This window comes from Physeter macrocephalus, chromosome 7 (assembly GCF_002837175.3).
Source record: "Physeter macrocephalus isolate SW-GA chromosome 7, ASM283717v5, whole genome shotgun sequence".
NCBI classification, from domain to species: domain Eukaryota; kingdom Metazoa; phylum Chordata; class Mammalia; order Artiodactyla; family Physeteridae; genus Physeter; species Physeter macrocephalus.
Window position 1 is genome coordinate 153,076,570 of NC_041220.1, and position 12,125 is coordinate 153,088,694.

A 12,125-nucleotide genomic window follows, 5' to 3' on the forward strand; every position below is an offset into this window, starting at 1 on the left:
GTTTCCCAGCAGAATCCACCAAAGAACGGCGAGGCCACGGTGAACGGGGAAGAGAACGGAGCACACGCAATAAGTGAGTGCGGGGCTCCAGAGCTTCGCGCTCCCGGCAGCTTCCCTCTCTTCGCTGAGTCTGGGCAAGTCCCGCGGGCTCCTTCCAGGCCCGCCTGCTGGGCGGCGCGTGTGAGTCAGCGTCTAGGGTTTGCTTACTCTGTGGCTAGGAGGGCTTCGTGCTCGGGTTTTTCCCTGAGATCCTTGGGCGCGACGTTCTTACTTACACGTCCTCAGCTTTAGGAGGTTGTGCTGCTCTGAGGACTCCTTTGTTCCACCTGTGATGACTGTCCGGCACAAAACGGAGGCCCCGCGCCGTCCTCCGGCCTCGCGGGCAAACTCTGACCTGACACTCGGAGCTCACGGTCACTGACAGGGCACCCAGCCCAGACAGCAAATGCCGTCTTATCTGGCGGTTGCAGCAGGGCCCCCGTGAGGTAATGGCCCTAAAGCGTCTGGCAGACAAGTCGGAGAGCGTGGATCTTTACCCAGGGAACCTGCCGGCACTTTGACAGGCGGCTTATCAACTCAGAGACGGCTTCAAGGTCTAAGCTCAGAGCGTGTGCGCGTGCGCGTTGGCGCACGTGCGTGTGAGCGTGTGCGTGTGTGTGTGTGTGTGTTCTTCCTCCTTTGAAAATCATTTCCTTCTGAGTAGCCGTGCCGCCCCCGCGGGGGCAGCTCATCCCCCCCCCCCCCCCCCACCCTCAGCCGCCCCGGCACAGGCCCTCTCCCGCTAGAGTCGAGATGCAGCTCCAGCGCCGCGCGGGAAGCCGGGGCAGGTCCTCCTGAGTAGCCGTGCCGCCCCCGCGGGGGCAGCTCATCCCCCCCCCCCCACCCTCAGCCGCCCCGGCACAGGCCCTCTCCCGCTAGAGTCGAGATGCAGCTCCAGCGCCGCGCGGGAAGCCGGGGCAGGCTGCAGCGCGGGTTATGGTACAGCCGGGTGGCTTAAAGCCCATCTGTCTAGCGTCAGATGAAAAGGCCTCCCGCCGGCAGGCCCCATGATCACTCTTAACGAGGTCCAAAATGACGGGACAGGGAAAGAAGAAGAAAACATGAGGTGGCTTGTACCCGCAGATCATTCATGGGCTGCCCACTCCCGCGGGATACGTCCCTCAAGGCGCCAAAAATAAAACAGGAGGGAGGTGCGTGTCCTCGTCTTCTTGGTCTTCCGCCCCAGGCGGCGATCGTAATTGGTGAGCTCTGAGAAACCTGTGTATCTGCCGAGACAGAAATCTGGCAAACTTATAAGTTGCACCGTGTATTTTAAATCTTAACCTCTAAGGGAGCGTGGCCGCGTGGAGACCGTTGCAGGCCTTGAGGAACGCTGGCGGCTGGCAGGCAGGTAGCCTTTGCTTCAGGAGGCCCCGGGCGTCACTTTTCACCTGAGGGCTGGCCGGCACCCCGTCCCACGTACACCGTCCGGTGGTTTCCGACTCTCACTTTGTTCCCACAGACTCTGGTCCCGCCTGCTCTGTGCTCCCGTCCCGCCACAAGGCAGGCTGTGGCCTGAACGTAGTCTCCGAAGTGACACTTCGTTCCGATCTTCAAGAATCTTTTTTCTCGTGCCACATAGGGGAGAAACGGCCACTGTCCAGGGTGAATCTCTTCTGGGTGGCACTTAGCGTGGCTTGTCACCCTTCCAGAGCCTGGACCCTGTGGCTCATCTGGAAGGAGGACTGCTTGGGTTCAGAAGCCCGGTGGGTCTGCTTGGCTTGAAGAGCTTGGTACGCAGATGACTCCAGTCAGGAAATAGCATCTGAGTCCCAAGACTCTGAGGGTGTTTGAAGGCAGAGGGGTTGAGGGTGGCGAGCCTTCTGGCCGAAGGACGGCGCGCCCCCGTGGTAGCTTCACAGATAAGGAGCTTCGTAGATAAGCACCTCACGAGGGTGCTTCCAGGTAAGATCTGTTGTCCCGTCCAGAGAGGGAACCTTCCGGCTCTGCTCGAGAGCCGGCCGGCTGTTAACCTTTTCTGTCCGGTCTTGTTCCGGCTGTTGTTAGAAATTAGCCTCGCCCTAGTTATAAAGAATAACTACCAGTTTTAATTCCTCCATCAAATTTGGAGGCCGTAAAGAAATGTCACATATCTACCAAGTTACGCAAAACCCATGATTTGGTCGCAGTCGTCCCGGGTGACAGCGAAGGAGGTTGTTTGGAAACCCCACGTGCCCGGAGGATGAGTCTCCGTGGTATCCGTCAGACCTGTGTCTTTTTCCCTGTTTCCCGTGACAGATAATCATTCGAAACCAATGGAAATAGACGGAGACGTGGAGATTCCACCCAACAAAGCCACGGTCCTTCGGGGCCATGAGTCTGAGGTGTTCATCTGTGCCTGGAACCCTGTCGGCGACCTCCTGGCTTCCGGGTAAGGGTGTCCGGCTGGGGCTGCCCGGGGTCTGGGTGTCCGAGTTCTCCCTCACAGGACACGCGCTGCCTCCGTACCTGGTCGGCGGCATCCTCCCCGTGAGCGCAGACCAGGGCTTGGGGCGCCCCGCCTACCTCAGGCTGTGCGGAAGTGCCCGGTCCGGCCGTTTTCTCAGCGGGGTGGGGAGCAGTGCACAGACCTTGCAGATTACTTGGTGCCAAAAAGGTCGGGAAGAGAAAACCACTGTGAGTCAGCGATATGGAAAAGACGGAGGACCCCGTGCCGAGGATGCCCGACCTAGCCAGACAGCCAGTAGTGATGAGCGTTGCTGGCCCTGGGACCGGAAGCTGAATGCTGTGTGTGTTCCTTGCGCAGATCTGGAGATTCAACCGCCAGGATATGGAACCTCAATGAAAACAGCAACGGGGGCTCCACGCAGCTCGTGCTGAGGCACTGTATACGGGAGGGGGGGCACGACGTCCCCAGTAACAAGGACGTGACCTCGCTGGACTGGAACGTAAGCCTCCGCCACCGGCCAGACACTTGAACGGCTGTAAACCGCGGCGAGGGCCGCCGTGACGCCGGCGGAGCCGGGCAGACGCAGGAAGGGGGCGGTGTTGTTGGTCAGCCCGCCCCGGGGGGCTGGCCCCCCCGTTTCTGAGCGCTCCTCCCGAGGCCCTCCGTGTCGGCGGGCCTCTGGCCGGGTATTCGGTAGCCACACGTTGGCGGGGCGGAGTCTGGCGGTTTGACCGGGGAGTCCGTTCTGCCGGCGCTCTGGGAGTTGTCACGAAGGAAGGACGGCTGTCCACCCTGACCAGCCTCGGCACCTGTGTGAGAGACACGGAGCTCTCTGACTCTTTTTTTTTTTTTTGATTGGAACATCTTTTGATTTTCTTGCCCTGTACCACGTTTATGCATATTCTGTCATTTCACCGCTCTTCTCCGTTGGCACATATTTTTAAGGGCTCGCCTAAGTCTCCAGGAGTCTCACGGTAACTTTCCGTACAGTGTTTTTATGGACGTCGTCGGCGGTGAGGGGTTGCAGCGCGTTTTCCTCGCCCCCTCCCTCGCCTCCTCGGCGGTTGTACGCGGGGAGCCTGCTGTGTCTCACGTTGTAATGGAAGGGCGGCGCGAGCTAACGTAGGCCGGCGCGGCCGCTGAGTCTCGTGACTGGGAGCCTGTTGCTGCCGTCCGCTGCCCCAGCCCAGGGATGATGTGAGGGGCCCTTTTCCAGTGCTGCCCCTGCTAAGCTGTTTCTGTTGCTCTGTGTTTCTCTCTGGCCTGCAGAGTGACGGCACGCTGTTGGCCACAGGTTCCTATGATGGTTTTGCGAGAATATGGACGGAAGATGGTAAGTGCTGACTCCCTCGTGTTGGGGTCGGAGAGGAGGTGCTTGGTGTGTCATCATCCGGTGAACAGACTGAGGCTCGGAAGTCACCCTGCTTGCTGTGTTTGTGTTTTACGTACCAGGTAACCTGGCCAGCACCTTAGGCCAACATAAAGGCCCCATCTTTGCCTTGAAATGGAACAAGAAGGGGAATTACATTTTGAGTGCTGGAGTAGACAAAGTGAGTGTTTGCTTAAGATACGTTGCTGTGATCTGTAGCTGCTTAATTTATGTTTCATCCCGGATAACCTCATGCTTTCTATGAATTCTGAGAAGTCTGCCTCCCGTTAAGAAATCAGAAGGATCTGTTTGGTTTGTTTCTGTGGTTTTGATCTTAGTGTTCATTTAGAGCACATCGTGTCTTAACGTACTGTAGACTGCTCTACGGGCCTTTATCAAAGCTCTGCCCCGGCCCGTCACACCTTTTACTTTGAGGTTCATAGTTCGCCGGTAGGGAGAAGAAAATCCCCAAATTGCGTTTGTCCGCTGCTTGAAGAAGCCCACCGGCGTGGGGTGTCCTCTGCGTAAACTTACACCCCCCCCCGCAGAGTGATTTTAGGAACACAAACGGTTTTCTCTCCCCAGGCTTCTGTTTTCCTAATCTGACGACTTGTTGCTTCGGGCTGTAGACCGCGGGGGCTTCCCTGAGAGCGGGAGTAAGGTAGACACCCGTGCGAGGGGCGGGGCTCCCTGGGACGATGCGGCCCTTTTCACGGAGGGGGAAATGGAGCCCCGGAGCACTTCACTAATTTGCTTCGAGACACATGGGTATAAAGTCGCCTTGGAGCTCAGGCCCTGGATGCCAGTAACAACTGCCCTTTCACTTTCACACTCTGCCAGAGAATTCTTTGCACCTCCAGCTCCTTCCTGCCCCTGAGGCCGTTTTTTGTAATCATTTTGGGTTTTCTACCTGATTATCTTCTCTTTCTACCAGGCATGCCCTGGATGGTTAGTGGAAATGCACATTTGCAATCCTAGTAGCCTCTGAGTCAGACGCTGTCGGCCATGATTGGTCAACCGTAGCAGGAATAATAGTCATGTTCTGTAAAGTGATATATTCTCGGCGGGAGCGGGGGGGATGTAATTTAGGGATGTTGGCTTTGACCTTCAGTGCGTGCTTAACCCAAGGTGGCTAAAATGTATTTCAGTTTCTTGAAAGCTTTTGTGTAAGGAATACTTTCTTTTGCCCAGTCTATGTTTAACGTTAAGAACATCAACAGGTTGTTACAATTATTGATGTAGTACGTGAAATTGTATCAGAATTGTGGAAGGGTTTATATGTTCTCTGCCTTGCCAGATTTGTCAGTGGCTCAATTAAGAAAAAAAGTTGTACTCCATCAAACAAAAAATTGTTGGGAATTCCCTGGCGGTCCAGTGGTTAGGACTCCACACTTTCGCTGCCGAGGGCCCGGGTTCAGTTCCTGGTTGGGGAGCTAAGAGCCTGTGTAAGCTCTGCGACGCGGCCCCCCCCCAAAAAAAAATTGTTAATTGGTCTAGAGCTGGCTGGAAGTTTCAGAGATACTCATCGCTCTGAGTATTTCCTCTGAAAATGACTGCTGTTGATACAAAATGGAACTAGTTCTTCTTAAAGTAAAATCTTTGTTAAACGTCAGTGACAGGGAGGTGTAAAGGTTCCAACTCAGTTGAAAATTCCAGTTGATTAACAATTAATTCCAGTGGTCTTCATTGAGCTGCCAGATGGCTTTTTCCCTAAGGGTCTCCCAACATTAGTACGTTCGTAAGCATTTGTGATTTACTTTGTTTTCCGGGGAGGAGATCATTTTTTTTTTTTTTTTTCTCCTTACATGTAGACCAATAAATCAGTGCCAGCCCCCAGTGTAATCCAATTCTCTACTCTGTCTAGTGATCCCAATTCATGGAGTGACGGTCAGGGGAATTTTCAGAAATACCCATTTCTGCAGCTTTTCATTGGGAAAAGTGCCAAAAAGGTGTTTATCGTTACAGTTTTTCCAACAGTTTTTCATGTTTGGGGATAAGGGGGATTTCCCACCAAAACTGGTAGTTTTGCGAGTATCAGTTACAGCTGCTGTGTCTGGTGGAGTAACCGGCGCGTGCGGCCAACGTCATGAGCGTGGCCGTCTGGCTCCTTAAGTGTGTAAGACACACCCTGCATTCCAAAGACACGGCTGAAACAGACAATGCCAAATATCTTGCTGATATGAGTATATTGATCTTATGTTGAAATGATAATATTTTCGCCATGCTGGAGTGAAATAAACTTTATTGTTAAAATTAGTTTTACTGGTTTCTTTTTTAATTTTTTAGTGTGGTGACTGAAAATTTTAAACTTCCTGTGTGACTTGCATGCTATTTATATACTGTTCATCGGACAATGCTGCTTTAGAAAAAAGAGGGGCTCACTGCATTTTCTTGTATCATACATTTTTCTAGAGAAAACTTTGCAAGAAGAATAGTAACTAACTTTTTTTTTTTTTTTTTTTTTTTGCGGAGCGCAGACAACAATAATTTGGGATGCCCACACAGGAGAGGCCAAACAGCAGTTTCCGTTTCATTCTGGTGAGTATTTTTTAAAATTTCCCTTTTTATTCTTTGTCATTCAAAAGTAATAATTCAGACGTGTCCCTTAAAGTAATGGTGAATGCTTAGAGGATGGCATGCACGGAATATAGCTGGTAGGGAGGAAACCCTTCTCACAGCGGGCACTGCTCTCGAGGTCTCCAGCATACAGATACCCTCAGCGCTCGTTTGCTCAGAAGTTTAAAGACAGAGCTGCGAACCAGGAGCCCAGGACTGGCGTGGGCTCCTTTCTGCTGCCGCCCCAAGGGCGCTGTGTCGGGGGGCGTCCCTAAGACCTCGCCCAGCTTCAGCCGTTCACCCGGGAGGTCTCCCAGGGCGTGCAGTTGAATTCATAGCTCAGATGTATTACAGTAAAAGGATACAGAGCAATGTCAGCAGAGGGCAAAGGCACATGGGGCGAGATCCAGACCTTCCAAAGGTTGTCTCCTGATGGAGTCGCGTAGGACATGCTGGGTTCCCCCGGAAGCAAGCGGTGATCGTGTGTGTGAAAGGTCGTGTGAAGTCAGCGGAGCCTGGTGCCCAGCATTTCTGGTTAGTACGCACCCTATGCCCGCCTGCACCCGAATTCTTCACTTCCAGGAGGAGCGTGGGATTCAGTATAAACCACGTTGTTTGCACAAACGGTGGAGGCACAGAAGCTGTTCTGACCAGTGAGGGCATGGTGGGAAATCCGAATTCCCAGACTCGGGCCAACGCCATCCTTGCCGCCAAGCCTTCCTGCAGGGAGCAGTGTTGGGCCTGCAGTGGTCTTGCCTGCGCGGATGTGTGTAGCTGCTGTTCTCGACCACACACGTCTCTGTGTGTGTTGGGTCCTCACCAGGCCCCGTGGGGCAGCCGGGGCTCTAGGGAGCCCAGGTTCCCAGATTCCCACCTGATGCTTCATGTTCCCTGTCACTCAGTGCTGTTGTTAGACGTGGTCTCTTACCTTAGGACAGAGGTGGAAACTAACAGGCTGTTAGGAGAAGCTGGCTTGAAGCTGACAGCAGGGAGTCGATGCTGCCTCCCTCCGTGGGAGGCGTCTGCTGCATTGAGAGGGACCCGCCGAGTGTGCGGGGTGAACGTTTACTGTGTCAGGTGGCCCCGAGACAGTGTTAGGAGGGGCTCAGAGGGTCTTTCCTGCTGCGTGTTTCTGGGTGCCTGGTGGTGGTCTGAAGCGGAGGACCGGCGCCGAGGACTCCCCAAGACGGTGCCTCTCCTCCGTGCCCAGGCAGGGCTCCACGCGGGGGACACGGGCCTGCTGGGAGCAGGCTTGGAGGAAAGGTCCCGACAAGGCCTTGACACGACCGTGACAGATGCGTGGACGCCAGCGTCTCTTGCTCCGTGCGGCACTCCGTCCCCTCCTGACGGAGGCAGACCTGGAGGCGCCGGTTTGCACCCCGCTACCCTGGAGAGGCAGCCCGTCTCTTCCACGGCTGTCCTTGGGACCACACCAGAGACACCTGCTGGGGCTGCCAGTGGATTTTCTGATTGCTTTAATCTGATACCATTAACGATGTGGAAGTTGGTGAACGTTTTATAGAATATATTTCCCCGCGAGGAAATGGACAGGGCTCCAAGAGCAGGCAGCTTGGCATCCCAACCTGTGTCTGTGTGTGTCTGTGTGTGTCTGTGTGTGTGTGTATGTGTCTGTGTGTGTGTGTGCGTGCCTCTTTGTGTGTGTGTATGTGCCTGTGTGGGGGGGGGCCTGTGTGCCTGTGTGTGTATGTGCCTGTGTGTGTGTATGTGCCTGTGTGTGTATGTGCCTCTGTGTGTGTATGTGTGTGTGTATGTGCCTGTGTGTGTGTGCCTGTGTGTGTATGTGCCTGTGTGTGTGTGCCTGTGTGTGTATGTGTCTGTGTGTATGTATGTGTGCCTGTGTGTGTGTGTGCGCGTGCCTGTGTGTGTGTATGTGCCTGTGTGTGTGTGTGCCTGTGTGTGTGTATGTGCCTCTGTGTGTGTGTGCCTGTGTGTGTGTGCGCGCCTGTGTGTGTGTGCGCCTGTGTGTGTATGTGTCTGTGTGTGTGCCTGTGTGTGTGTGTGTGTGTTTGGAGCGGGCAGAATATACAAAGCATTCACCACTGTCTAGTTCCACAACATTTCTGTCATCCCATGAGGACACCCCTTACACATTAAGAACTCACTCTCCATTCCCCCTTTCCCCAGTCCCCGGCAATCCAGTCTCCAGGTTTTGATCTGTGTGTGTCCTCTGCATGTCGCACGTCTATGCTGTAGACTCTGCAGAGCAAAGCAAGTGAGTCTGGTGGATTTCCATTGGCATAAACCCCAAGACCGCCCCTCCCTTTGTTGTGAGGAGGGGTGCAGTGGCGGGGCAGAGGCGTGGGACACCAGGCGTGCTGACTGCTGTGCCCATGTGATGGGGAAATATCTATAACGAGGAGAGCTCTGGCTTCTGTTTTTCAGAGAATGATTTGCCCAAAATAGCCATCAGTAAGGTTCGTCTAACAGGTTTATCTTAAGAATTCGTGTAGCAAGGCTTCCAGCGGAATGTAGTATTCCCAGAGCATTCCCAAGGTCCGCGGAATGGCTTTCCATCCCACAGACCACCTGTCTCTTGTGTCCTGAGAGAGCTTCTCACCTGCGGTTTTGCTGCCCGTGAGGTCGACCCGTATCCCATCGCTGGGTCAGGAAGCTCCGTGTGTTCTTTGCTCTTTCTTTGTAGTGTCAAGTGGTGTGGTAGAGGCTGTCCAAGACGGAAGAAAAGAAAGGGTGCTGTTTTTCAGGGTGACGCGCAGGCCGGGAGAGCGGTAGGGGCCCTTTCCTTAGAAGTTGCCCCGTGGGTGTTCGCCCTGGAGGCCTGGTGGGGCGCGCCAGCTGTTCACCGTGTTGGCTCAGAGCCTCACGGTGCTCCACCGCTCCGCAGTGACGAGGAACAGGTTACCGATAGACTGTTGAGAACACACGACGGCTCGGATAGGTTCTCAAGGGGGTTCTGCGGCGTGGGAATAGCCAGTCTCCGAGGGTCACGTGCTGGACGATGCCATGTACATAACATTCTCGAAATGGTGAAATTTTAGACGTGGAGCCGGAGTTTAGGGGTGGTCCAGGGAGGGCTTGGCGTGCTGATGACGTGGCACAGGGAGGTCCTCGTGGCGATGGAACAGGGTTCTGCATCTTGACCGCGGTGGTCGTTACACAGGCCTGCGCACGTGATCACACAGTGCAGCTCTGCCCACACGTGGCGCCCATTCACCTGGGTCTGGGCGTTGTGCTGTAGGGGCATAAAATGCCCCCAGTGGGGGAAGGGTACAACGTGGGGCCTCTCTATTACATCTTGGCAGCGTCCTGCGATTCTGTGAGCCTTTCAAAATTAAAAGTTTTTTTTAAAAAAAGCGAAGTAATGCTTGGCTGTACCTAGAGTGCTGCTGACGGTCAAACGTCATTGGCCAAGTGTGGGCAGGGAGGCCACACCCCCCCAGAAGAGCTTAGCCCTGTTACCTGTCCCCACCCACCCTGGATGGTGAGCTCCTGCGGGGAGGGCAGGGTCCTGGCAAGCGCCATCGACGCAGAATGGGGCCAGACACCTGAGTCCACAGCATCCTCCGTTTAGATGGCAGGGGTTCAGCGCACGTTAATTCTTACGGCCAGGTGCTGGTCACCAGCCCCTGAAACGCCCGCCAGATTGTCACTCTTCCAGGCGTATTAATCGCACACCCCACTGCAGAGGCCGGCCCAGGAATTCGTGATTTGGCTCATGCGCCGTCGTAAACAGGAGCAGCTGCGGCTTTGCTCTTTGCTCTCTGGCTCCCAGGAACATCCTTCTGACCAAGTGGATCCGCTTCCTTTGTTCCACTGGGCACACGTGGGAAATGCAGCACAAACCGTGGGCCCGTGCTGAACCGCTCTGCAGGGGGTGTGACACCCAGAGACGCCCGCCCTGGGTTGTTGAAGAAGCCAGTGCTGCCTCCCGGCCAGATCCCCCCACCCGTCGCCTCTGTGTGGGGACAGAGCTGGACAGGGGAGCCGAGGGGATCCAGCCCCGCAGCTGTGGAAGGCTGGCGTGTGGGCACGGGTGCACCTCTTACTTGAAGGCTGAGCACGGGAGGGCCAGTCCGAGTTAGCGTATCCTGAGGAAGCTGGATTCTTCTCCCAGTTCAGTGCTGACCTGCCCGTAAGAAACACACGTGGGGCGCGGTTAGGGATCGATCTGCCGACGAAGATCTCACCAGGGGCTTGCAGGACTTAACCGTCTGTTTGCCCGGAAGCAAGGAAGTGTGTGGAGAGAGCAGAGATGCTGAGTAGTCTCCCGGAGAGGTTGGGAGAAGGGAAGAGGGCCGTCACCATCCCCCAAACCGCACAGAGGTCTTGGAGCCACTTGCCCCTGGGAAGGGCCCGGGAGGCAGAGGCAGTGTTCATCATAAGGTCACTTGTGTCCCCTCAGGGGTTCTCGTCAAGGATAAGCGTCCTCCAGTTGGCGGAACGCGTTCATTGTGTGGTGGGGGATTTCTGGGGGCCGCGGCGCGTGGCCTGTGGGATTTCAGTTGCCCGGCCAGGCATCGAACCCGGGCCCTCGGCCGTGAGAGCGCAGATGCCTAACCGCTGGACCGCCAGGGAATTAATTCCCTGTGGGAGATTTCCTCAGTGCGGATACCTTGCACATAGGATGTGAGATCTTTTTCCTCTTCTCTCTGTCTAAAACAAATCCAGTCAGCCCAGCACAGTGATGTTCCTGGGAGCGGCAAGGTGCGGGAGCGGGTGGCGTGCTTCTCCCCTGCCCTGTCTCACCTGTGCCAGGAGAGCAAGAGACTGTGTGCTTATGGCACCTGAGGTGTCACGGGGTCTCGCTCTGGAGGCCTCCGGTCATCCCTCCAAGTGTGAAGGGCAGACTTTAAGGTCTGTGAGGGACGGAGGCTGTGTTCACACCGGGAGCGCTGCTTTATCTTGTCCTTAGGCTTCTTGACTCTGCTGGTCCTTCTTCTAAGTCACCTGAGCTCTGTGTGCAACTGCTAAATGCAGATGTTCCCCCCGACCGTTTGCTCTTCCACAGCCCCCGCTCTTGACGTGGACTGGCAGAACAACACCACCTTTGCTTCCTGTAGCACAGACATGTGCATTCACGTCTGCAGGCTCGGCTGTGACCGCCCGGTCAAAACGTTCCAGGGACACACAGTAAGTGCCGGTTCTCGCTACGGGGCTGAGGTTCATGCGAATGTGCTGGCAGGTGGGAGCTGGCTCCTCCTCTCTGCCTCGGGTTAAAGGGTACTGCGGCCGCAGCCCACCGCTCCTTGGGCTGTTGTAGCTGTCTCAGGTGATGGGCTAACCCAGTTAGCCATCTGGGCAGGCAGTGTAAACAAAAGAAAAGGGACCTGAGATGAGCCAGAGGTTGGATTTTGCAGGGAAGACTTTAAAGTAGCTATGAGTAGACTACATGAGGAAATAAAGGAAAGGCTGTTTGCAATGAGTGAATAGGTGGGGAAGGCCAGCAGAGGAAGGAAGACCGTTCTTAAAACAGTCAAGTGGAAATCTCAGAATTGAGAGCTAGAATGTCTGAAGTGAAAATCTTAATGGATGGTGGAGAGATTGCAGAAATAAGGTTAGTAAACCTGAAGAGAGATCATAGAAGCTAGCCAGTTTGAAGAATTGATAAAAGATTGAACAGATGGGGCTTCCCTGGTGGCACAGCGGTTGGGAGGCCGCCTGCCGATGCGGGGGACGCGGGTTCGCGCCCCGGTCCGGGAGGATCCCACGTGCCGCGGAGCGGCCGGGCCCGTGAGCCGTGGCCGCCGAGCCTGCGCGTCCGGAGCCTGTGCTCCGCGGCGGGAGGGGCCGCGA

At 55.3% G+C, this 12,125-nt stretch overlaps 1 protein-coding gene across 1 annotated transcript in view; it reads left to right on the forward strand.

Moving 5' to 3' along the window:
- The window catches only part of TBL1X (transducin beta like 1 X-linked), a 241,535-nt gene that overhangs the window by 221,964 nt on the left and 7,446 nt on the right, over positions 1–12,125 (forward strand). Inside the window, exons 7-13 of the mRNA XM_055086310.1 lie at positions 1–73; positions 2,278–2,410; positions 2,786–2,927; positions 3,698–3,761; positions 3,881–3,978; positions 6,275–6,335; positions 11,341–11,462. The exon at positions 1–73 is cut by the window's left edge and continues 37 nt beyond it. Coding sequence (XP_054942285.1) covers positions 1–73; positions 2,278–2,410; positions 2,786–2,927; positions 3,698–3,761; positions 3,881–3,978; positions 6,275–6,335; positions 11,341–11,462 — 693 coding nt within the window. The remainder of the gene's footprint in view (positions 74–2,277; positions 2,411–2,785; positions 2,928–3,697; positions 3,762–3,880; positions 3,979–6,274; positions 6,336–11,340; positions 11,463–12,125) is intronic.